General features: G+C 52.6%; 10 protein-coding genes across 10 annotated transcripts; 3 read left to right on the forward strand and 7 right to left on the reverse strand.

Annotated features, from left to right (window-relative positions):
* Positions 1 to 38: 38 nt before the first annotated feature.
* Positions 39 to 2402, reverse strand: N7468_006201 (acyl-CoA synthetase; the record flags this gene model as incomplete). Its single annotated transcript, XM_058475497.1, has 6 exons — positions 39 to 79; positions 130 to 356; positions 421 to 1328; positions 1385 to 1683; positions 1763 to 2087; positions 2325 to 2402. The coding sequence occupies 6 exons, from the start codon at positions 2400 to 2402 to the stop codon at positions 39 to 41; spliced, it is 1878 nt and encodes a 625-aa protein (XP_058328387.1).
* N7468_006202 (BolA family protein) lies at positions 2371 to 2835 on the forward strand (the record flags this gene model as incomplete). Its single annotated transcript, XM_058475498.1, has 2 exons — positions 2371 to 2412; positions 2470 to 2835. The coding sequence occupies 2 exons, from the start codon at positions 2371 to 2373 to the stop codon at positions 2833 to 2835; spliced, it is 408 nt and encodes a 135-aa protein (XP_058328388.1).
* A 669-nt stretch (positions 2836 to 3504) lies between these two features.
* On the reverse strand, positions 3505 to 4777 carry N7468_006203 (syntaxin; the record flags this gene model as incomplete). The annotated part of the gene is made up of 5 exons (XM_058475499.1): positions 3505 to 3557; positions 3657 to 3936; positions 4034 to 4497; positions 4562 to 4718; positions 4772 to 4777. 5 exons carry the CDS (start codon positions 4775 to 4777, stop codon positions 3505 to 3507), a joined length of 960 nt encoding a protein of 319 aa, XP_058328389.1.
* A 1054-nt stretch (positions 4778 to 5831) lies between these two features.
* Positions 5832 to 7697, reverse strand: N7468_006204 (peptide MFS transporter; the record flags this gene model as incomplete). The annotated part of the gene is made up of 2 exons (XM_058475500.1): positions 5832 to 7533; positions 7663 to 7697. 2 exons carry the CDS (start codon positions 7695 to 7697, stop codon positions 5832 to 5834), a joined length of 1737 nt encoding a protein of 578 aa, XP_058328390.1.
* Positions 7698 to 11436: 3739 nt separating this feature from the next.
* xanG (cytochrome P450 monooxygenase xanG) lies at positions 11437 to 13168 on the reverse strand (the record flags this gene model as incomplete). The annotated part of the gene is made up of 4 exons (XM_058475501.1): positions 11437 to 11571; positions 11639 to 11983; positions 12055 to 12489; positions 12563 to 13168. Coding segments are annotated over 4 exons (1521 nt in total), but the record flags the coding sequence as incomplete, so codon positions are not given.
* Positions 13169 to 14290: 1122 nt separating this feature from the next.
* On the reverse strand, positions 14291 to 15132 carry N7468_006206 (eukaryotic translation initiation factor 4E; the record flags this gene model as incomplete). Its single annotated transcript, XM_058475502.1, has 2 exons — positions 14291 to 14758; positions 15124 to 15132. 2 exons carry the CDS (start codon positions 15130 to 15132, stop codon positions 14291 to 14293), a joined length of 477 nt encoding a protein of 158 aa, XP_058328392.1.
* A 534-nt stretch (positions 15133 to 15666) lies between these two features.
* Positions 15667 to 16257, reverse strand: N7468_006207 (Mpv17/PMP22 family protein; the record flags this gene model as incomplete). The annotated part of the gene is made up of 1 exon (XM_058475503.1): positions 15667 to 16257. The coding sequence occupies one exon, from the start codon at positions 16255 to 16257 to the stop codon at positions 15667 to 15669; it is 591 nt and encodes a 196-aa protein (XP_058328393.1).
* A 970-nt stretch (positions 16258 to 17227) lies between these two features.
* Positions 17228 to 18251, forward strand: N7468_006208 (40S ribosomal protein uS5; the record flags this gene model as incomplete). Its single annotated transcript, XM_058475504.1, has 3 exons — positions 17228 to 17504; positions 17666 to 17923; positions 17994 to 18251. Exons 1-3 carry the CDS (start codon positions 17241 to 17243, stop codon positions 18249 to 18251), a joined length of 780 nt encoding a protein of 259 aa, XP_058328394.1. The 5' UTR covers positions 17228 to 17240.
* Positions 18252 to 19765: 1514 nt separating this feature from the next.
* On the forward strand, positions 19766 to 21261 carry N7468_006209 (uncharacterized protein; the record flags this gene model as incomplete). Its single annotated transcript, XM_058475505.1, has 3 exons — positions 19766 to 19871; positions 20017 to 20821; positions 20877 to 21261. The coding sequence occupies 3 exons, from the start codon at positions 19766 to 19768 to the stop codon at positions 21259 to 21261; spliced, it is 1296 nt and encodes a 431-aa protein (XP_058328395.1).
* A 433-nt stretch (positions 21262 to 21694) lies between these two features.
* N7468_006210 (opsin family protein) lies at positions 21695 to 22848 on the reverse strand (the record flags this gene model as incomplete). The annotated part of the gene is made up of 4 exons (XM_058475506.1): positions 21695 to 21776; positions 21850 to 21984; positions 22041 to 22652; positions 22709 to 22848. 4 exons carry the CDS (start codon positions 22846 to 22848, stop codon positions 21695 to 21697), a joined length of 969 nt encoding a protein of 322 aa, XP_058328396.1.
* Positions 22849 to 23034: the final 186 nt, after the last annotated feature.

Raw genomic sequence — 23034 nt, forward strand, 5'->3', positions numbered from 1 at the left:
AGGATAATCGTACAGCTTTACCCAGCACTGACAACCTTCTATACACCAAAGACTTCTTTAAGGAGGGCCTTCTTGTTCACTGCAAAACTATTAGCCGGGATTCCCCAACTTGAGATCAAGTCGACATACCTTTGCCCATGGCATTGCGCGGAATACTATCCAAAACCTTCATCTCCTGAGGAATCTTGTACGATGCCAACCGATCTTTGAGGGCCCGCCGCATATCCATTGGTCCCCAAGCACGCCCATTACGTCCGCTCGTCGCAGCATCAGCCCGCAGGACCAAAACGGCCGCAACCTTCTGTCCCCACTGCTCAGAAGGCAAGCCGACGACCGCCGCCTCTGCAACCTGAGGCCTGGAAGAAAATTAGAAAATTGAAATCAAACCGCGTTAGGGAGAGTGGCCAGCACGATACTCACAAAGAAAGCAGCTCCCTTTCCACCTCCAAAGCACTAATCTTCTCCCCAGCCGTCTTGATAATATCGACGCTCTTCCGCCCGCTGATGAAATACATCGGGCCCTTCGCCCATTCCCCGCTGCTGCCCGACCCAGCCCCGTCGACGACCCGTCTCGTTGCTACATCACCGGTCCGGAACCACGACCCGCCATGCGAATCAGCCACGAAGCTCTCGCGCGTGGCAGCCTCGTTCGCCCAGTAGGAGTGGAAGATCGAAGGCCCCCGCAGCTGGATCTCGCCTTCTCGGAGCCGGCCACTGGAATCCCGCTCCTGGGTCTCTGGGATGACTTCGTCGGTGTCTGTATCGACCAGCCGGGCCTCCACGCCGGGAAGAGGCCAGCCGACGCTGCCGTCGACGCGGTCGCAGAAGTCGAGGCCACAGCTTATCGCCATCCCGACCTCGGTCATCCCGAAGCGTTCTAGGAGAACATTTCCGTTGCTGAGATCTTTCCAGGCTGCTTTGGTGGGAGTGGGGAGAGCGGCGGAGCCGGAGATGTTGAGGCGGAGATGCTCTGGGGAGATGGCCTTTCTGGCTGCAGTTTGGATCTCTGGGGGAAGAGAAGGGAATGTGGACATGAGCCTAGTGTAGATGGTAGGGACGGCGGTAAGAAAGGTGACTTGGGGTTTTGGAGTGGAAGCTGCAGAGGGGAATGAAGCGGCTAGACGCCGCCAGACTTGTTCTGGATTGAAGGGGTACATGAACTCGATGGAGGATCCTGCCACTATAGGAGCAACGATCACATTGACTACCCCATGAATATGGTGGAGCGGCAGGAGGTGAAGAAGTCGATCTTGGGGGGAATAGTTCCAAGCAGATATGAGAGAGGATGCTTGTGCCGCGAGCGCGGAATTTGGGATGAGAACCCCTTTCTGGGGAAGATTTAGCGAATGCCCCGTCACGGGTAATAGATGCATAACTGCCTTACTGGTCGGTTCGTAGTGCCTGAAGTGTAGAGCATCATGCCTCCGGAGGATGATTGGTTCATATCTTCCAGTTCAACAGGCTCAGGATTGGCCCCAGCATGGATCTTCCGCCGGATATCTAGAAGAGGCTCCCGTTTAAGGCCGGCATTGACAATTTGGGTAGCTTTCTCTGCGTATTTCTCTGTTGCCAGGAGGAGCTTTGCCTGCGAGTTATCCAAGATATATTGGAGTTCGCTCACAGGAAAGGCCGGAGATAGAGGCAATGCGATGGCATCACTGGCAAAGATCGCCAAGAGCGTCACTAGCAATTGTCAGCACATGGTGTTCCCTATCATGGAAACGTATTGGTCCGTATATCATGAGGATCAGGGCAACAGTACCTACGTAGTCATAGCTGTTCTCTGCAAGAAACGCGACTCGCTCTCCGGCTAGGTTCCCGGCGGTTTTAGCAGCGTGAAGTTCGAGATCGCGCTGAACGCGTGACACATCGGCCACAAGGCTTCCATATGTGAACGCACGAGACGAACTGCTATGTTCCACCGCTAAGCTGGCCGGATCATGATTCTGCAGGGCGCGGAAGAGAGGAAGATTCGGCAGCGTCGAGAGCCGCGCACACGCCGTTGACACCGGTCTGGCGACAGCATTGACGCGCAGACACGGTCGCAAGAGCCTCGAAGCCAGCGCCAGCATTAGATCAAATCTCACCTAGTGCGTGTTATAATAATAGCATCGCTCTGCAGCTGCGGGGAGGGTGGAACCACGCAGACGGAGATGGAGATGTCATGCGATGTGTCGCTCGAAGTTCCGCGGAAACCAAAAAAGTTACGGCCGTCCAATCCGCGCATCGCGATTACTTCCTCGACAATTACTTTCTATACGCCTCTTTGTCTCGCGTCCCCCTCCAACTTCGTACTTCTGCATATCTCCAATGCTCCTCCGCACCCTCCCATCGCAGTTCCCGCGCCGTCTCTTCTCCGTCTCCGCCAAAATGGCCTCCGCGACCCCGATGGAGGACCTCATGCGCGACAAGGCAAGCGACACGCGCCCACCGATTCCCGGGCTCTATTAACGAGAAGCTTTGTTCTAGATCGTACACGCGTTCACCCCAACGACCTTGATAATCCGCAATGACTCGCATAAACACGCACACCACGCTGCGATGGAAGGGTCAACGTCCAAGGAGACGCATTTCCAGTACGCCACCCCCCTGCCTCGGTCCATGAAGCCAGACCACACCAATGTATACATTTCATATTGGCTGAATGCTAATGTCGGCAGTGTCACGATTACATCGGCCGCCTTCGAGTCAAAGATGCAGCCTGCGCGACACCGCATGGTGTACGCTTTGCTGAAGGAGGAGATGGCCAAGGAAGGCGGGATCCACGCTCTGCAATTGAAGACGAAGACACCGGCCGAGGAGCAGCGGGAGAAGGAGAGGGAAGCGCAGGCTTAGGCTATGAAAGCTACGACTAGCAATATCGGGAGCCGTAAAGCATACTAAGGCTTTGATCGCTCTGCTCTGGCAGCGAAATGTCGAGTCACAAGGAGATAAAGGCTGCAAAAGCTGTAATTATATCGACACGACACTATCATGAGACTACAATTGCATAAAGAACTACATTATTGTGTTTTGTTGTATTTCACATCTCGGGCAGAAGAGTCAATTAGTAGACGGTATTACATAGTTTCTAGCGCCAAACAATAAAACATCGACAGAAAGCAAACAATCTAGTATGTACATCCCCATATCGAGGGCACTGGCGAGCATGGCCAATACGGGGAAGCAGAGACAGGCACAAAAAGTAGAAGTCATCATCAATGGGGATTCGGTGGTTACAGTACCGGGCTTAGGCAGCTGTACAGCTCCTCCCACTTAAAAAGAAAAGAGACGCAAGGGAATGAAGCCAATCGAGCATTGCTTTTACACAAAATCAAGGAAAATGACACGCGAGAAGGTGGTATAGAAACGAAGGAGGTTTGGGAGGCGGGACGGATGTTCGGTACAATAGGAGGAAGCTCGATCTGCTTTTCGAGGCCCTTTCCTCTCGGGGGGAGGGAAACAAATGAGTCGGATATGCGGGTGGAGGGGGGGGGGCACGAAGTCGAACACAGGAGACCATGCTTACGTCTCCTTGACGACGACCACAACAACGACGATGATAATGATGATGAGAACTAAATGATGTTAGTCTGGAATGCATATAGAAAGAGAAGAAAAATTGCGACGTGGACAACGAATACAATCGTTCATCGCAAGAAGTGGGTTCCACTTACGAACAATGCCCAACGCGTACCACTTCCATTTCCGAGCGTTGCGAGCACTGGTGATAGCGCTGTCCAGCTTGGTATTGGCCTGCTCCACGTTGTGGTGGGTGTCTTCGGCACTCTGCTGAATCTGTTGAACGGCAGGTTCTTGCTGGTGAACCAGTTCTGCGACTTCTTGGTAGAGCTGACCAAGCTGGATCATGTCCTGCTCGATCTTGCGGATGGCGGCGGAACGCTGGAGAGTAGCCTGGCGGGCATCGTTGGCCTGGCGCGAACGGGTACCAGGGACCTATACGAAAGAAAAACGACCAAATTAGCGAATTGGTCAACATGGGGGGGTCGAGAGACCGAACGGGGTCCAGTGTCTCGAAATGTAGAATACATACAGCGAAGCTCTGCTCCTGACCAGCAAGCACAAGCTGGACACCTTGTTCCAGCTCCTCTGGGGTAGCCTCGGGGTTGGCAATCTCATAACGACGGCGCACTTGCTCCTCAAGGCGCTTCTGGAAGTCGGACTGTGTGCGCTGGTACTGCTCGATCTCACGGCGGAGGTTGCGGTTGACGTTCTCGACCTGGCCGGAGACACGCGCATCGCCGGAGCCGGGGGTCTCCTTGATGCGCTTGAACTGGTCGCGCAGATAGCGGAGGGCAGTATTGATCTCATCCTCAATGTAGTCGACGTTCTGGCGCGCGGATTGATCCTCCTTTCCGGTGCTGGAGTCAAGCAGGGCATTCTGGGCACTGGCGAGTTGACCCTCTCGCTTGTTGCGCAGCTCATTGATCGCATCGTTCATCTCCTTGCACTTGTTGAGGATCGCGGTAGGACCGCCCTGCTGCAGGCTGGACATCTCTGAGGAGCGAACATTGTTAGCGCGTCGCATTGGGATCACCAAGAACTCGACATTGAAACTCACCAAAACCACCACCGTTGCCCTGCTCAACATCTCCACCCTGTCCGTAGCCGCCGCCATAACCATAGCTCTGCTGCTCGGCATAAGGATTCTGCGGCTGCTGACTGCCGTAGGGGTTGTACTGGCCATAGCCGCCCTGGTTCTGGTTTACGCTCTGATACTAAGAATATCAGTATTTGTTTCAGCAAGACCATACCAAGCATTGAAACTCACACTCATGATGAACGGAGGATAATTAGACAGGGACGTGCAAGGGTCTCAGGGTTGGAATGGGGTTTCAAGGGTTTGAAGGGTGAGACGGGAAGGGAGAGAATAGGGACCGCTGGCGGGTGGAAGTGGCAGAAATTAGGATTGTCAGGGGCGTTTCGGTCCTACCAGCAACAACTCTTATGCTCTTTTTTCTATGAGAAGGTGAGGGGGGAGTATGGTATTAGGAGCGATCAGGCAGGAGGAATTCAAGTCGGTAATATTAGGGATTGAGCTTTTTTTTTTTTTAACGACCCGAGAAGGCCCCCCCCTTTCAGTGTGGCTGATGTTCTATATTTGTGAGGCTCGGATCGGCGATAGGCAGCAGTCAGGGAATTCGTTTCCACCAGTTGGCGGGCGGTCACAAGTACTTAAGCTACCATATTGAGCTGCACGTTGACGCAGGTACCAGGTACATGGCAGTATTTTCCTGTGGCGATTTCCATCTGCACGTCATGATTGTGCATTTTCTCTCCACAGCCTCGGCGATCAATTGCTTATTACCTTGGACGGAAGGGAAGAAAATTTATTTGAATAATTGCAGTTAAAATGAGGCCCTTCTAGGACTGGTGACTCCACGCTGCGGATACGGACAGTCCCATAGGCCTCCGTTGTATAGTTGCAGAAGCTTAGTTATGACACTTGGCCAATACTAACTAATACTCGCGGCCAATTTTGAGGCTGTGCAACCAGACCGTGGCATTCAAAGCTTGGTATCCATAGTAATGAATAGTACTGCCTAAAACGGTTCCGGTGTTCAAATTGGCGCCAATTGACGAGGATGGAAAGGCGGGGGTTGCATCTCCCCGCAATACGACCGTTGAGGCTTGTCATACTTCGATATGGAAAACATTGATATATCATAATATACTGGATTTTGTACTAAGAATTAAGTCGTATCTCGTCTCACGTATCTGCCAGCAGCCCAGACGCAGGAAGGCCCTGCTTCCATGTTTGCACAGTGCAAATGCAAGAAAACAAGCGAAAGAAAAAGAGATGCAAAGGCAAAATATACAGCGTAACCCTACTACTTTGAGTCAGGGTGGTGCGCATCAGGCATATCATCATCGGCATCCAGCGCATTCATCTGCTCTTCCTGGGAGTTGTAGTGGTGGAACAGAGCGAAGAAGATGACGGAAACCAGCGTAGAGGCGACAGCCAGACCAACGAACATCCACAAGATCGCAGGGTCGTAGGCAGCCGGGGTCAGAGCCTCAGCAATGGCAGAGCCGAAAGCGTTGGTAAGCAGGTACATGGACTGCACGAACGACTTCATGGATGGAGGAGCCTTGGTGTAGGCGTACTCGAGACCGGACACGGAAGCGAAGATCTCAGAGATACCGATCAGCATGTAGGCTGGGGTCTGGATAGCAATGTGGACGTTGTTGCCCTGAGCTTCACCGTTGACAATGGAAGCATCGCAAAGCGGGTGCTCGTAGCAGGGACCGGCATCGTAGATCAGGTGCTGCACGATGGCGGCATAGGCCATGGCGAGAGCAGCGACGAAGAAACCCAGAGAGATACGGGTGACGGGGAGGAATGGGATCTTCAAACGACGCAGAGCAGGGTAGACGAGCGTCTCCAGCAACGGGATGAACACAATGATGGAGATAGGATCAAAGTTCTGCATCAGGTCGTTGGGGATACCGTGACCATCCATCTGGCCGGCCTGGGTGACGAAGTTGCCAGAGAATTGGCCGTAGATGACCCAGTAGAGGGGGTAGAAGGCAAAGACCTTGCAGGCGACCAGAGCACGCTTGAGCTCGTCAATGAAGTGGTCGTCCCAGTTGTTGGTGGACTGCACATTGCGGTGCTCCAGCTGCCAGCTAGGCTTGGGCGCATCCATGTTGCGGTTGATGATCATGATCCAAAGTGCGCGGAAGGCATCGGTGATGATAGAGCCCTGAGGAGGACGCACGACGTAGAACTTGCGACCCAGAATAACCACGCTGGTACCGACGGCGAACATGCAGAGACACAGCAGGTATCCAGACCAGAAGCCCACGTACTGCTCCATGTAAGGCGTAGCAAGCAGGGAGAGCGAACCAACGTTGATACAACCGTAGAAGATCATGTAGATACGCTGAATGGTGAGCGCGGGATCAATGACAACCCGCTCGCCAGTCTTGGCCAGAGTCTTCAGGGCCATCTTCTTGCGCTTGTACTGGTCGGCAATCAGAGGCGCAACATTACTCTTGATACCACCAGTTCCCAGACCAATGATCAGGATAGCAGCAATGAAGCCACCCAGACCGGCGCCGTGCTGCAGGGCAACAGGAATGGAGGTCAGGACCAGGATCAGGAGACCAACCATGTATACGATACAGAACAAGACAATGGTCTTGTACTTGCCCAGGTACTGATCAGCGATGATGGCACCGATGATGGGCGTCACGTAGCACCAGAACTGGAAGAAGGTGTTCAAACCAGTGGCACCCTGGTGGTCCATGCCCAGCGCACCGCGGCCCTGGCTCCCGTCCAATGGACGCTGGATGTAGTTCTGGAACAGACCAGACATACCATAGTAGGTGAAACGTTCGCACAGTTCCACAATGGCGACCAGCCAGGCGGAGGCAGGCAGATTTTCGGCGACATGGCGAAGAGCCCGCTTCTCGTCGTCGGTGGGCTCCTCACCGTCGGCAGTAGGACGTCCCTCCTTCTCCAAGTCGATGGAATCCTGCTTGGTGACGATGATCTCTTCGACGGGAGAGTCGTTGATTCCGTGTTGCCTATCAGAGCTGTTAGACACTTTTATTCCGACGATCTCTCCCATCACCCTCGGAGTCGCGTGCAGCGCCAAAGTGGCAAATGCGATGCGATGTGATGCGAAGGTGAGAGAAAACAATCAGGATACATACTGAGTAACCTCAGCCTCGCGATCCACAGCCGACATGGTGAATGATTGAGTGCTGGTAGATAGAGGAGTACACGAAAAAAACAGAAAACCAAGAGGGAGGCAGGTCGTATACTATATAGGCCGATGGATTTTTTTATTTTTTTTTTCTACCACCCACAATTCCGAGGTCACAGTGGAGAGGGTTCTCGCATAGGCTTATCGGCACGAGAACCGAAAGGATCTCGAAAATAAAGGAAAATGCTAATAATTCCGCCATGTCTCTGAGATAAAGCAGTTAATCGAGTGGGCTTTGACATTCGTGCCAAGAGCCAAGACTTCGACTCCGGTGGTTTAGACCAGGACAGGCAGGCCTCCGCCCACAGGTGGAGGCGATAAACACGGCCAAAGTCCAGCTGTCGAAGAGCGTGGCCAATCAGCCACAGCGAATCCCTTGTGCTTGAACCCCCGACCCGTGGGCGCGATCGGCGGTCTCTGTTGCTGCCGGAACGAATAACCATTCAGGTCTGACCGATGTAACCCCAGACCGTGGCTCCTCGTTGGATAAACGGGTTGACTTTGTGTGTCCTGGGGTGCCCTGCAGCTGCCACATGTACGGAATACCCGTTCCCTGATCCGCTTCGAATACGCCCATAGAATCCCAGGATCCCTCCTTTCGATCCAATCGAGAATCAAGCGGGGCGCCTGAGAGTCCAATTAGTCGCTGGCCAGGCATGAGCTCGCCTGAGATTTTTTTTTCTTTTTCTTTTTTGGGCCTGTTTCCCAGAATCTTCTTTATGGAGTGCGCTTTTCTGGAAGGACTGTGGCCCACCCTTATCAAGACTAATCACGCGATATTCGGAGAAGCCGCCGTACATGATATTATTCATTTACCCGTTTCGGTTGACCTAGATAGACCAGACTATTAGACGGGGCAATTTCAAGTTGGCCGCTATCACTGCTTACCGGAAGCGAGTTTCCTGATTCCTTGCCCTCGTGGCAAATCTGCCCCCTCCATAACCTCTCGAGGACAAAGCGGAACCCTCCCCACCATGTCCACGCGATGAATAAAGAAACCTTGGGTCGGGTTCGACCGATCTAGGTATTCCTGTACTGCTGGGGATTTTGATTGCATGAGTCAGGCCAGGCCTGGATCCCAAGATCATGCACTGTTAGAGATAGGTCAACGTCCGGGCGAATAAGATCATTCCGTAGAAGATTAGCGACATGAGGATCGCAGCCTTAGCGTAGGTTCGGTTGTGATCAGTGGCGACGAATTGGAAACCAAACCAGGGGGGAAGCCTTCACTATCCGTCGCTGGGCGGGAGGCGCCTGCAAAGGCTCCTGCGTGAGATCTTATTCCCTGAATCTCGAACACGTCGAAAAGTCTTGGGAGGTCCAATGCGGCTGATGGTTTTCAGGGTCCGATTGCAACGCTAGATTCACCCCGCGCGATTGTTATCAATGGAGACGATGGCGCGACGAATCAATTTGCGACCCGGTTTGAGTTTCGGGAGGGGTCTCACGGGCCTGCGATTGAGCTGGGAATTTGGGCGAAGCCCCGGAGTCCGGCCATGCGGGGATTCAAGGCCCAATGGCCTGGCGTGTCGGTGGATTGGAGGACCTTCTGCTTTCGGGAATTGCCGTCGGGTGGGAATGTGCCCCCCCCCCAATAAAGTCCAGGGGAGCTACGGCGCATGTCCGCTGGCCTGACTCTGGGGTAATTATTCTCTCGTAACATCCCGTGAAGTGGAGGCCCTGGCGGTCGCCTCGCCAAGGAATTTTGGTAGATAAGAGGTTTCGCGTAGTGGGCGGTATTGGTCACGGTGGAGAGGCGAGGGGATTTAGAGTAGTGCTTAATAGGTAGGGGTTCTGGATGTCTTCATGGATACCGGCAACTGCCAAAGTCAGGGCTCACATTTGAACCTGGGAAAGTCGCAAGATTCTAACGCCAAAAGAAGGGGAGAAAAAGAATAAGCCCTTCAGGGCTGACGGGGTCGGCCACATAAATAAATACTCGTCTTCAACATTCCCCGGCGTAAGAACTCCGAGGTCAACGCCGACTTCGCTCCCGGCAGGATCTCCCACATAGGAAAAGGCGACAAATGGGATCATTTCCATGGCCGGAGTTCCCACCCTCCTCGCTGGGCTTCTTACGCGTCCTGCAAATGACTGGCCATCATTTGAGGCTCCCAAGCCTCCCAAGCCTCCCAAGCCTTGGGGGGGTTCTGAGCACCCCTTAGGTATGGAGTTCCAAGCCTCTCCCAAGGGTTATACCAAGAGTATTCAGATATTGGCAATCCGACACCGGCGATATGTCGAGAGAATGGCCTTTTAAGGGTTCCGGAGTATTAACTCCGGCCTCCGACACTTCAAGCTCTCGGTGTATTGCCGTACCAGGAAAACCCCGTTCGCGACTCTGAGCATCTTATGATCTCGAGATGTATCTACACTGTGTACATTTACATCTCCTCCGAACTCCGTATATGCATTAGCCCAGGCTTGACTAGGCGATCTTTCGATCTGTGCTCTAATCACGCAGACTTGGTCATCTAATACGAGCTGCCATGCCGGTTGTCGAAGGTAGGCGTCTGATAAAGAAAGTGCTCAGGGGCGGAAATAATGCGAAACGTTCATGTGGGTCAAACACGCCCATCAGCGACAGCGCGATTGACTTGAGTCAAGATAGCCGGACTTACACGCGTGGGCATGTAGAGGCAAGTAGCACGTCTAATATTCTGCTCAAATGATCACGCATTGCCCGTAACTATCTAGCTATGAAAGGCCAACTTTCACACACACCTCTCTGTAGGAACTTTCTTCGTGTTTGAAGATGAGGCTCAGGCGCTTCTACTGGTTAACCAATCAGAGATGCTCCCTCAGTCTTCCCGCTTACAGTATGCGATGGCGTGCTTCTCGTATAAACCATTCCCTTATCTGCCAGCGAATCGCCCTTCATTCCAAGCATGGGTTAGGACAGCAATGAAAAGCCCTACGAGTAATGGCATCGGGGGATGAGAAAGATCGCCCGGAGCTCAGCGTCGAATGCTAATAAGGAATGCACGAGCCCGTTCAATACGCTCCCCATAAGGGAGAACTCAATCTTAGATCTACTATCCCCAGGCCAGCCTGAATGTTGACCTCAGTCAGAAAACAGGGAACATTTGGTTGGCCACGCTGCATCAAGCAGCTCAGCCCACCCATACTCCATACTCGATGACAAGATCCACTACGATCTCTAGGGCGTTGGCAGCTCGGATATGTTTCTTGGGGGCCACAGTACGGACATCGAAAAACCGGTAATGTATTGCCCACCTTGTTACGAGAAGCATAGGAAAGTATTTACAAAGGTCCAGTAGAGCTTGAAATATCTACTTTCTCATAAATCAAAGATGGCGACCTTAAACATTTCCTTCGGGCAGCTGTCCGACATGACAAAAAGCTGTTTGAGCACACTCGAAGCAAATTCCCGGACAAATTGCTCGACTTCAGAACTACAATTCAAGCCCTCACTAGAAGCAGAAAGACCCTAGATCCAGGTCGACGAAGTGGCAAAGGGAAGAGCGTCTGTAATATTTCGATCCTGCTGGGGATTTGTGCTACCGCCGCTTCTGCGCATATCTACCAACAAGTTCGACCGCATCGATATAGCTGAGCAGATGTCTGCGAGGCAGCCAGAGAATACACAGTAATACATTCTCAATACTAGCAGCAGCACTGGTACTGATGCCGGTATCTCGAGATCAAACTGTCACCCGTAGTAGTATCTACTCCAGCCAAGTATGATGGATCACTGACCTGCCTCACCAATCACTGCAGCCCCCTTCAATGCCCCATTCTGCAAACTTGTATCATCGTCAAGTTGACCTTCACCAGAGACACATGTCTGCTCACGAAGAACGACACGAAGCCCAAGCGGCGCCAAAATGCCTCCCTGCAACCCTATCAGCCGAGAACCCACCGAAAAAAAAAAAACACTGCAAGCAACCAATCTCACTCACCGAAGTCAATTTCAGCTCATACGTGGGATCGATGTCCCAGCGCACCCGGCGCAGCAATTCAAACAGCAAGATCTTCATTTGCAGCAGCGCAAACCCCTGCCCCAGACACTTCCGCGAATGGGCATTGAAAGCAATGAAGTGGCACTGCGTCGTCTTGATGCGCATCTGGGTCTGGATGGTCTTGACGTCCGTCCCCCAGCGCTCTGGGATGAATTCTCGAGCCGTGGGCCCCCACACGTGCGTGTCCGTGTGAACGCCGAAGGCATTCCAGCCCACCCACGTGTGATTCGGGATGGCGATGCTGCCGCCCAGGGTAGTCCTTGCGGTAGTTACGCGGTTGATGAGCTGGGAGACGGGGGGGGGTATAGGCGGAGGAGTTCGAGGACGACGGCGAAGAGGTAGGGCATTGAGTTTACTTCGTCGGTGGTTGGGTTAGTAGTATTCATGGCCAGGATCTCGGCGCGGAGCTTCTCTTGTGCGGCTTTGTTGTTGCCCAGTTCCCAGAAGGCGGAGTTGAGGAGCTGTTGGGCGTTCTCGTGGGCTGTGAGGAAGGTCACTTTGAGGTTGTTGCGGTATTGCGCTTCGGTGATTTTGCCTTCCTTGAATGCCTGATCGAGGAGATCGACGACTTGCTCGGTGTTGTTGGCGTCAAATTGGGCGGCGGGTCTCTTCGTGACTGTATCCACCAAGAGGTCGCCAAACTCCTGCATTATATTGAAAGCCACTTTGCGCTGGCGGAAGATGTACGGGTATCGGTCTAGGTCTGGGAAGTTGAAGAAGAGAGGCTTGAAGAGCGTCTTCTTGATAATCGTCTGGAGCTGTTCTATTCGCTGCCCGGGCTTTTCGAGGCACTGCCGCCCCCATATACTTATTAGCGACAATGGGTGAGGAGAACATTTGAGGGGAACATGGCAGCAGTTATACCTGTAGATCAACGCCCATGAAGTGCAGGCCCATACAGCTTAGCGCCCAACGCTGGATCACGGGGTTTACAGAGACACCATTCGAGTTCCCAAGCCTGTTCTGGTCTTTCAGCAAGAGATCAACAAAAAGCCTCGACTTCTGCAGCAGAGGCCCCGAATCCGGGATCCGTCGCTGCAAGCCCGGCTTCATGATAGAGGTAAACAGCCGCCAATTATAGCCGTGGGCATTGATGATATTGTCTCCAACACACGCCGCAATGACACTCCATGGAATCTTCTTCTGGCTGCCTGCTTTCGCATAGACGTCTTCGTGCCGGAACATGTCCACCAGAAGATCCGGTCGAGTAGCCAGTACATTCCAGCGACCCGCGAACCAGATTGTGACGGCGCCGTGCTTTTCCAATGGCCCGCGCAGCCAGCGATCGAAGATTGCGTCTTGGCCCATGTCGCTCCATAGCCCTATGAGGGATATATAAATTGGGACTTTGGGAATATTTCTCGGCATATCGCTTGGAAGGCGAATGTACCAATATAGCACTAGGACCATGGTGGAAAGGAGGGCGATGGCCCCGCGGGCCCAACTGAGCGTGGGCAATGATTCAATCATACTGGCAACTGGAACTGGGTAAGGGAAAGAAACCTGCCCTTCAAGGTTAAAGGCGTTTCAATGTAAGGCGCCCACACTTATATGGGATCGGTATCTATTTCAACTGAAGGATAGGTGATATTCTGCTAAGGAGTGATTTAGGAGATCCTTCCAACTTGCAGACTGGGAACACAAGATTTACTGCTGATGAGACATGCTGACATGAGATGGTAACATGCGATAAGTTCAGCAAGTATTCGTAATCCGTCTGAGCTCATCCATGGATCTTGTGCTACGCCGGCGGTTTATAGAGACCGAGCGCAGGGGCTGGAAGACTGACTGGCAGAGATAAGGGTTGGTATTGGGCGACTGGCCCTGGTTTCTATGAGAAGCAGTATTATAACTGGGGCCTTGAATTATCCCCGCAGGCAATTAGCCTTTTGTTTACCTTCGCCTCCTCCTAGCGCTAGTATTAAGAGTATATACTGGTAAGCAGAGATTTTCGCCAGGGGGATCTAAAAACCTTGAATCACCAACCTTAGAGATTCCTCTACAACCAGCAAGTGCGGAACTAATACTATACTAGCTTATGGTCTCTGAGGCAAATTAACCATCAACCTCGAGGTAATAGATCTAATAGCAGTACTCGTATACCGATCTAGCAAGTTTCAATCTGTATTTATGTCGTACACATACCGATATCAACAACATATACATACCCGTTCACGGCCACCTGGGAGATTCCGCTGACCGTTTGTCACACGTCTCTTCTTCTCATCTCAGCTCAATTACCAAAGCAAAGAAGCTCATGATTCATCACGTGGAATTTGAATACCAAATAAAAATACCAAGACAAAAAGACACCGGTCAACGAGACATGCCTCATTAAATGCCCATCAGCAGTAAGATAAGCTGCTATACATGCAGGGTTTCAGGGGAACCTTTTCGTTTTTGCATGTGTTTCTTGATCCTCCTCTCGAAACAAACTCCCGATTTTCAGCGCCCGTAGCCATAAACTCGACCGCGTGGTGTTCCGTAAAGGCCATCTATCTCTCTTTTTTCGAAAAAGCCATGCGTGTTCATCCCAATCCGTAAGGGATAGAAATACAGCTTGCAGAAAAGTACAGAAACACCAGAACATATCTAGACGGTGTACTTTGCCTTGGCACGGGTGCTTCCACTGTGCGCGCTGTCCGTGTGGCCAGAGAACTCCACCACATCCGCCTCCTTCAGGCGCAGAACTTCCTTGAAGCGACGGCCGATCGCCTCCAGAATTTCCTTGCCTTGGGCCGGAGTGCGGGTGTTCTTGTCACCGGGAATGCTCTTGCCCACAGTACGGGTCCACAGACCGACACGGTAGAAGCCCTTGCGCACGTTCACCACCACGCCCATGACCTCGTTATCAGCATCGGCCTCGAGAGTTTCGCCGATGGCAGCCAGCTGCGCATGCAGCCAAAGTTCATCGATGGGGACGGAGCGCTTGTCTTTGAACTGGTATGACCACTTGCCGCCGTGCTTGTTCTGAGGGTCCTCCCACTCGGGGCGCACGCCCTTCTTGAACAGGTGGTAGTCGGCCTTGAGGCCCAATTCGGAGGTGGGGGTAATGTTGTTCTAGGGAGGAAATGAGAGTTAGCAGAGAAGCGTTTGAATTTATCGAGCTTGAGAGGGCGGGGTCGTACGTAGATGCCCCAGAATTCTTCAACGGAGCTGAAAGTGACAACCTCCTTCAGGAGGTCATTCCAGTTATCGCCCTAATATGAATCCAGAGTCAGCGCGTTCCTGTGAACACTGTAGAATTCTATCAGGTGATGCCCACCTTGCCACTTGGGGGCTTGGTGAACCAGAGGGTCCATTCATGCATCAGCGGGTGCTTGACGGTAAAGTTGTTGGGGTCATCGAAGACGGTGACCACATCACCGCTGGCTGGAGCGGCAACGGGCGCAGTGTTCTCATCAGCCACTGGGGGGGTTCTCAACAGCAGCCATGGTGGTATGTATGGAGGCAAATGCGCGGGGAAAGTGGGTGACGCGAATCAGCTCGAAATGAGGCAAGTTCAGACTTCAGGAAGTTGCGCGTAGCTGAGTGAGAGAAAAAGAATAACGCGGAGCCTGGATCGGGGTCGGAAAGATCTGCTCCAGGCAGAAAGGGGACGTATTCGGGGACGATTGGGGTCGTGTCACGGAGAGGGAGACCCGCAGAGAAGTTTTGAAGTTCGAGATGCGGCAACGCAAAAAAAATGCCTTTCCTCTTTAGGCCGGGCCGCACAGCCCTAAGGTCGCCATGCAATGGCCCGACATTACTGGAGATTCCCTGCCTGAGGTGCGCATGGACTATTATGATGCTATTGGTCTGTTCTAACAGTAACTATAGGATGCCTTTGAAATCCCCTGTTCTATTCCTCTTGCCCTGACGAAAAAAAAGAAAATAAAGAAAATAAAAAACAATCAAAAATAAAATACTTACATCGTCTAGTGCGAACGAGACCCTGGCCCATGTATATGTCGCAATAACCCGATTCTCTATGAACAACATAAACAATGATAATTGAGATCAAACACTGTGCCCATACAAAAAAGCACATTATATTCTATCAGATGTGATTGTTCACTTAGCTGCTGTTGAGGATACTCAAGAAGCAGTTCCAGCCTGAGAACATTGTCAGTACTGAAGTCATGGTACCATGGTAAAATAGCAACCCACCCAAGCTGACCACGTTGACTGTAAGCACACGCAGCTCCAGGGGGGACAAATGTGAAGTTGAGGCCCTGGACAAAAGGCCAGACCATCAAGTTGGCCTTGTAGGTGGGAACAAAGGAATGTTTCAGCTTCTGGACAGGGTCGGATCCTTCCATAATAGCCATGGACGAAAGGAACAGAGTCAATTGTGCGGGCGCAAAGAATAGTTGGTCAGCTGCGACACGGGCAACAGTGGTGGCAGTGGTGCCCTTGAGGACGACATGGCGCTGAAGGACACCGAACCAGCCGGTAGCGAGGGGACCGAAGACAGCTGCAAGTAGCCATTCAGTTAGCGAAGCCAACTTTGACAATTTCTTGATGATACGACTCACCTCCACCGTAGAGAGCCATGCGCCCAGTGCGGGCAAAGTCATGCTTTTGGAGACCCCTGCGGTCGACGGCCTGCTGAGCTAGGACATCACCGCTGCCAAACAACACCTGGAATGTAATTGTCAGAAGGAAGCGACAGCGGGAGAACGATCGGACGCAGTCATACAGCACTGGTGACACTCGCGGTGAGAATTGGACTCTTGGCCAGCTTAGCTTGGTACCTATATTGATTGCATTAGATTTCAAGGTTTCGGGGAACCTGGTTCGGGTCAAGGGGCGGTTCATACCAGCGCAACATTGTGATAGAAATCAAAGAAGGAAGGAAAAATATACTGGAGGTATAAGGAGGAAATTAAGGAGAGAACGAAAACTAAGCAGCAAGAAAAAGCAACAAGGAAGAGGGGAAATCAGCTGGCCCCTGTCGGCTGGAGCGCGCGAGACGGGGCAATGACATCTCAAATTCTGCGGAGTCGACAGAACGGGGGAAATTCCATGTCCGCCGGCCCCACGAATACGGAAATTTAGTCGCGAAACTCCGTACTTCTATTCTAGGGGATAACTGGATGGGTAATTGATGTGCTGTAGGACCGGCCATGTTTGCTTGTCAATTTTCCATAGGCATGTTTGTCGTACATCTCATGCTGAAGATATGCCAGGGTCTCGAACATAAAACCCGCTATATTGTCAAGCTTGGAGGTTGCTCGGCTTGCTGTGTTTGTCCTAGCGGAGATGCCAAGTCGATCCGCCAATCCTGTTCAGGAGTGGGACGGTCACTTGACTTGCCCTATTGAGATAAGCTGTAGTCCAATCACCTGGGCGGATCTAACCTGGAAATCTGCGGAGTCCCGTGACCCGGGAGCGCTGATATAAGCATACTCCCCGCCGGGAAAATAGGGCTTAGGGCTCTAAATTTGCCCGCTCGGCGCACTCGCTTAGCAGATTTTGGCTAAACATCTGAGGCTATCCAAGTCCGACCTCATCGACATCCCCCCGACAACCCTTTCTCGTCGCCCTACATACATTCATAATGGCTGACGCTGCTCCCCGTGGACGTGGAGGTTTCGGTTCGCGCGGCGACCGTGGTGGTGACCGTGGCCGTGGCCGTGGTCGTCGTGGTCGCCGTGGTGGAAAGCAGGAGGAGAAGGAGTGGCAGCCCGTCACCAAGCTCGGCCGTCTCGTCAAGGCCGGCAAGATCACCAGCATGGAGCAGATCTACCTGCACTCTCTCCCCATCAAGGAGTACCAGATCGTTGACTTCTTCCTGCCCAAGCTCAAGGATGAGGTTATGAAGGTGCGATACACCCGAATTCCATTGTGCGGGGGATACGTGCGCTTGGGGTAGTTGCAACCATTGCAATTGAACGCCGCGCTGTCGACCCTGGAGGAAGCACATGGGAATTGCGACAAGCCCAGCATTTGCTAATATGAACGTTTTTTTCTTCCAATCTACAGATCAAGCCTGTCCAGAAGCAGACCCGTGCCGGTCAGCGTACCCGCTTCAAGGCCATCGTCCTGATCGGTGACTCCGAGGGTCACATTGGTCTCGGTATCAAGACCTCCAAGGAAGTCGCCACTGCCATCCGTGCCGCTATCACCATTGCCAAGCTGGCCGTTCTTCCCGTCCGTCGCGGTTACTGGGGTACCAACCTCGGTGAGCCTCACTCTCTGCCCGTCAAGCAGTCCGGCAAGTGTGGTTCCGTCGCTGTCCGTGTAAGTATTTCGAAACTTGGAGACGATCGCCTCTACTATGGAGAAACATGTGGCTAATTTACCCCCTCAGCTCATCCCCGCCCCCCGTGGTACCGGCCTTGTCGCCTCCCCCGCCGTCAAGCGTCTCCTCCAGCTTGCTGGTGTCCAGGATGCCTACACCTCCTCTTCCGGATCCACCAAGACCCTCGAGAACACCCTCAAGGCCACCTTCGTTGCCGTCGTCAACACCTACGGTTTCCTTACTCCCAACCTCTGGAAGGACACCAAGCTCACTCGCAGCCCTCTGGAGGAGTTCGGTGATGTCCTGCGCCAGGGTAAGAAGTACTAGGTTATTGTTGGAATGATACACGCATGATTACTGTTCCGGGTTTCTTTTAACAGCCCATTTCTTCGAAGCTGGGATGATGCAAAAAAGTGGCTTGCGGGTTGATTCCCCCGTTAGCCTGGGTGTCCATGGATGTATTTAGCGGGAAAGGGAAAAACTAAACACAAGTCCGCCATTATCAGCTGAACTTCAAAATGTTCCTTGTAGTGTATTTGTTCGAGTCCACTTGGCAGGTTTGCGCCCGTGGTGATCAAATAGCATGGCCATCCACTCACTCCCAGCCTGAGTATTGAACGTTATGAATCGCTCCCCTTGACTCGGACCGCATTAACAGCCTTCATGGTCAAGTAGATATTGGACAGGATTTCGCACATGACGGGTCGATAAGAAAATTGTCACAGTTGCCACCGGTATCAGGAGGACCCGCTAGATTGGACAACAACTGCACTGATATATAATTTAAGGTTGGGCCAGAATTAGAACCGACCTCACGGTTCAGAGTTCTCAGAGTGACGCTGTAGCTCAAGTCCAGAGCTCAGAAATGGACAGGCGGTTTCGAACCAGACCTACACTATTGGAGCTTCTCCATTGACAAAATACAGAATAGTTGGGTTATAGTAGTTTCTGTCTTTTTTGCTTTCTTAATATTGGGAGCAAAAAACGCAAGAAGCAAAAAGATGCAAGGGACGAGGTTCGAACTCGCGCCTCTCTCGAGACCGGGGTTCCGTTTAGATAAACTTAAATCCGGCGCCTTAGACCACTCGGCCACCCTTGCTCAAACTTCATTTCCCCACATTTTGTGGCAATATGGTCCAAAATGCCGCTGATAGTATATGGCTTCCTGGGCCTGCGCGCACGACCTGGGCGATTTTGATAGATGACTCTTGACTGGTCTCTAGCTCAGGATGCCAGCTATCCATGGCTAAAGCTGGCATACCTGTGTGCCTAAGTGATTCTACCCGACTGGATACAGGTGGTTACTGCCTATACGAGTCGGCAGTCAATATTGGCCCGGTATCAATGCAAAGTACACATCTAGAGCCAACTGCACTCTCCTGTAGCCATCGAGGCTCGTTAATGAAGGTCAAAAAGACATTAGCTAGCTTTGAGCTAATAAAAATGCTCGAAATATGGGGGAAAACTCATCCGGTGCTGCGGCTACCTGCCAACCTGTCATACCTTAATGATAACGACAAGGAAAGCCCGTTGTATACGAAGGCTAGAGTTCCGCAGAACAACAGACGTCAGCGTGCATTGAATACCACGTGAGATCTTTGTAGAACTTATCGCAATAGGTCAGAGGAGCCATAGTACATCGAAACGAGCTCTTGATGAGCGCCTTTCAGTTTTCTGCCAGAGCTGCGCAATGACTACTGTTGCTCCTGCCTCGCCCAAAAAGCCAGGCCGCAGGTCCAGCAGCCTGTTCTTTGATTTTCTTCGAAGCTGAATCTTGTGTCGCGATTCTTCTTCCTGCCTCGTCACTCCCCTTCCCTCTCTCCTTTCGTCGCGCCACCAAGATGGATCAACAGCATCTTGCGCACTGGGAGGACACCCTCATGGGTCGGGAATTCTGGGAAGACGCTGCAACTCACGAGCAGCGCCCTGCCCTGGAATTACAGCAAAGTAAGAGTTAACAGTGGGATTTCGCCGGACTCATGCCCAGCTGTGGAGGTAGTCTACCTCGATGCGAGGCCACCTTTCTTTGTTCTCTCCGTTGTCCTTCCCCACCTGAACATGTGAAGAAAGAAAGGCTGACCCGAGTTTCCAGATCAAGAGCAAGGCTTGCATACGCAATTCCCGTTCAATCAAGCCATTGAGAAAGACACAGTCATCTCCACTGAAACGGTCCCTGAGGAAGACGAACCAACCCCACCAGCCAAACACCGCCGCGGCGTGAGCATCCCAGATCTCCCCAAGTTGCGCGTGCGAACAACTCTTCGTCGCACTTCGACCGTCACCGCGACAACAAGCAGGTCTGAGCTGGTTCAGCGTCGCGTTCAATCTCCAGCTTCGCCCAAGACATCTAGCACATGGAGCCCGCTGTCCTCCCGATTCCCTTTACTCGGAGCGCCGAAGACGCCTAAACAATTCAGCCTTCCGGAAAGCGAAATCCCATTATTGTCACCTAACAAGCTTGTGCCTTCTTCGTCTCCTTCTCCAAGCCCTCGCGGCGTTCGGACCCCGGGAGAAGAACAGCTCGAGGGCTTTGAACAACCTTATTTCAAGAAATTCGCGGATGATCGTTCATGGGAAGGCATCCCACGCAATGTCAAACGGCTGCACTTGGACCTGTTCATCCCGTTTACACCGTCCGCCGAGGATGATTTCCTTGCGATTGAGGAAATGAAGCCTTTGCTTGGATTTCGGCAGTTGCGTTCCCTGCACATCAGCTTCATAACGAATTCTCTCCAGCCGTACATCTGGCAGGCTGTGTGGGCAAATGTGCATCTTGAGGAGCTGGAGCTTGAGATGGCCATTGGGCCGCGCTTGGACAGTCCATGCAAGGAGCTATGGAAGCCAATTGATGGAAGCTGGAAGATGGACAATCGTGTTGGGGGCAAGCCTGTTTACTAGTAAGTTCGAAGTCGTCCATCCCCGCGTGGGAGGACCAGCTAACATCTAAAACAGCGGCAACGGAGGATCGGGCGAGATACACCCCGACCACGGAGAGGGGGAATACCTCGATAAGCTCGCCATCGAAAAGGCTAAGATCCGCGCCGTCGTGGCAGGAGGACTCACTAACCCTCGCCTGCCCATCAAGAAGCTAACTCTGAATGGATTCATCGTCGACGCAGACCCGTTCCTCAACTGGTTTGACCCGCAGATGCTTCGCAGCATCCATTTCAAAGCCAACTGTATCGATTCAGGCTTCTGGCTCCCGAAGTCAATGAGCCATGTTTCGATCCGGGTAGCCAAGGAGATGGACTACAAGCCTGTGGCGGCGGGTGTTATTCGAGTGGACATCGGAAGAGACGTGAAGCTGGTCGATGTAAAACCAGCGGCGGCTAAGTAATTTGTGATGTTCCTACCCCAGGGAATCGGCGGCTAATCTCACTTGAAAATCTCACTTGAGAAAGCTCCTGACCAGAACCAGGTTGAGGGCTGTGAATTCATGAGGGCAAAGGTAAGATTCATTCTACAGATAGGCAGTGGCGCTATGACCAATGAGTTACGGAGGCGTTATGGAGCATTGTTTTTTTTATGGAGCAGGAGGGAGGGGAGAAAGTGAGAATCATATTTTAAAGGCTGTGACTCAATTTTCCAGTCTGAAATAATGCTTCCCCATCGAATGAAACGAGACCTACGAAAACATTTATTACTCGTGTACAGCATCGCAGGAAGCAGCCTGATGCATAAGCGATAGAACAATTTTAGAACCCGAAACGGAATATCCTTGCCCGACTAATCTCTCGACAATCGGACAGGCGTACAAATACTTGGGGTGCTTAAGCGCCCTCTTCCTCAGCGAGGCGGATCGTGCCCTCGTTGCCAGCGCCATGCGACCAGAAACCATCCAGATGGAGGGTCCTAAAAAAACAACAAAGTTAATACGCCGTTGCTATTTGGTGGGGAGGGGGGGGGTAGAGTTGCAAGAACTTACACTCCAGTCGCGCTGTCATGCGTGAGCAGCAGCCAGTAGCCCAAAATGCCCTGAACGAAAATGTCCTGGACAGCAAACAAGATGGTCTCGACATCGACACTGATCTTCAGGGCGAGGGTACCAGCAGCCAAGGCACTGCGTTGCGTTAGCGAGGAATCCCAGGTCACCAGAGCACGGAGGAGCTAACTTACATCGGATACAGTGCCGAAACGACAAATCCCGCGCCCGAGAGAGCCGTGAAGAACCGCTGGGTCTGAGCCTCCTTGTTCCGGGCCGCCCGCTGAGCGTGGAACCCACCGTGGTGCAGGCTCACCAAGAACCCGAGACAGGTAATCGTCAGCCAGACCCAACGCACGGAGGTGTGCTCAGCGAAAGAGCCCAGGTAACCCGCGGCAAGCGAGACCCATGTGCCCGCGATAGCTGCCAACAGATGGGCACCCGGAAGGCCGGAGAGGAGGGCGAAGTTGATGAGGAGCAGGGGGGTAGTGAGGGCCCAGTTCACGAAGCGGAGGTACAGAACTTCACGGAAGACATCGTCGTGGGTGTTGGGGACATGCTTGTGCTTCTGCAGGACGTGGGCGTACTTGAAGTCGGTGCCCTGGCCGGTGGCAAGGGCGAGGTAGGTGATGAAGGAGATGGTGGTGATCAGCGCACTTAAAGTGTGGAATACCCGCTTGGTCTGCGGGATGCGGGGGTTAGTGCGGTGCTTAAACTGCGCGGTTGCAGGAGAGCTTACCAATGGTGCACGGGCGGCAAGACTGTAGAAGACCAGCGAGGAGATGCCCATCAACACGGTCACGACCCTGTAGAAATCCTTTTAGCTATGAGCTCTCCTCGCGTCTAGGAAAGAGGTTCGTACCAGAGAGTTCGCTTGCCGGTGACGCCTAGCTCCTGGGTGATTGGGAGACCCGGAATCACCGTAGGAAGAGGCACCACGGAAGTCTCCGAGGGAGAAGCTGCGGTGAGAGAGGGAAACATTTCAGGCTCAGGGATCATCATCTTGACTTTTTGGCAGATGAAGAAGAGAGACAAGAGAGTGGAAAGAAGAGAAATTCAAGAAGTTCCAGTTGGGGAGGGCGAGTGGCAAGCCAAGATTTCCCCCGGGAATGCGTCATCCTGGAAACCTTGGGGATCGGCAGTAATTACCTTCAGCTTGTTTGCTGCTACTTATGACTAAAATAGCTC

The sequence above is a fragment of the Penicillium chermesinum genome, assembly GCF_028974085.1.
Source record: "Penicillium chermesinum strain IBT 19713 chromosome Unknown utg000005l:1.0-4115287.0:1.0-4118363.0, whole genome shotgun sequence".
Taxonomy (NCBI): Eukaryota; Fungi; Ascomycota; class Eurotiomycetes; order Eurotiales; family Aspergillaceae; genus Penicillium; species Penicillium chermesinum.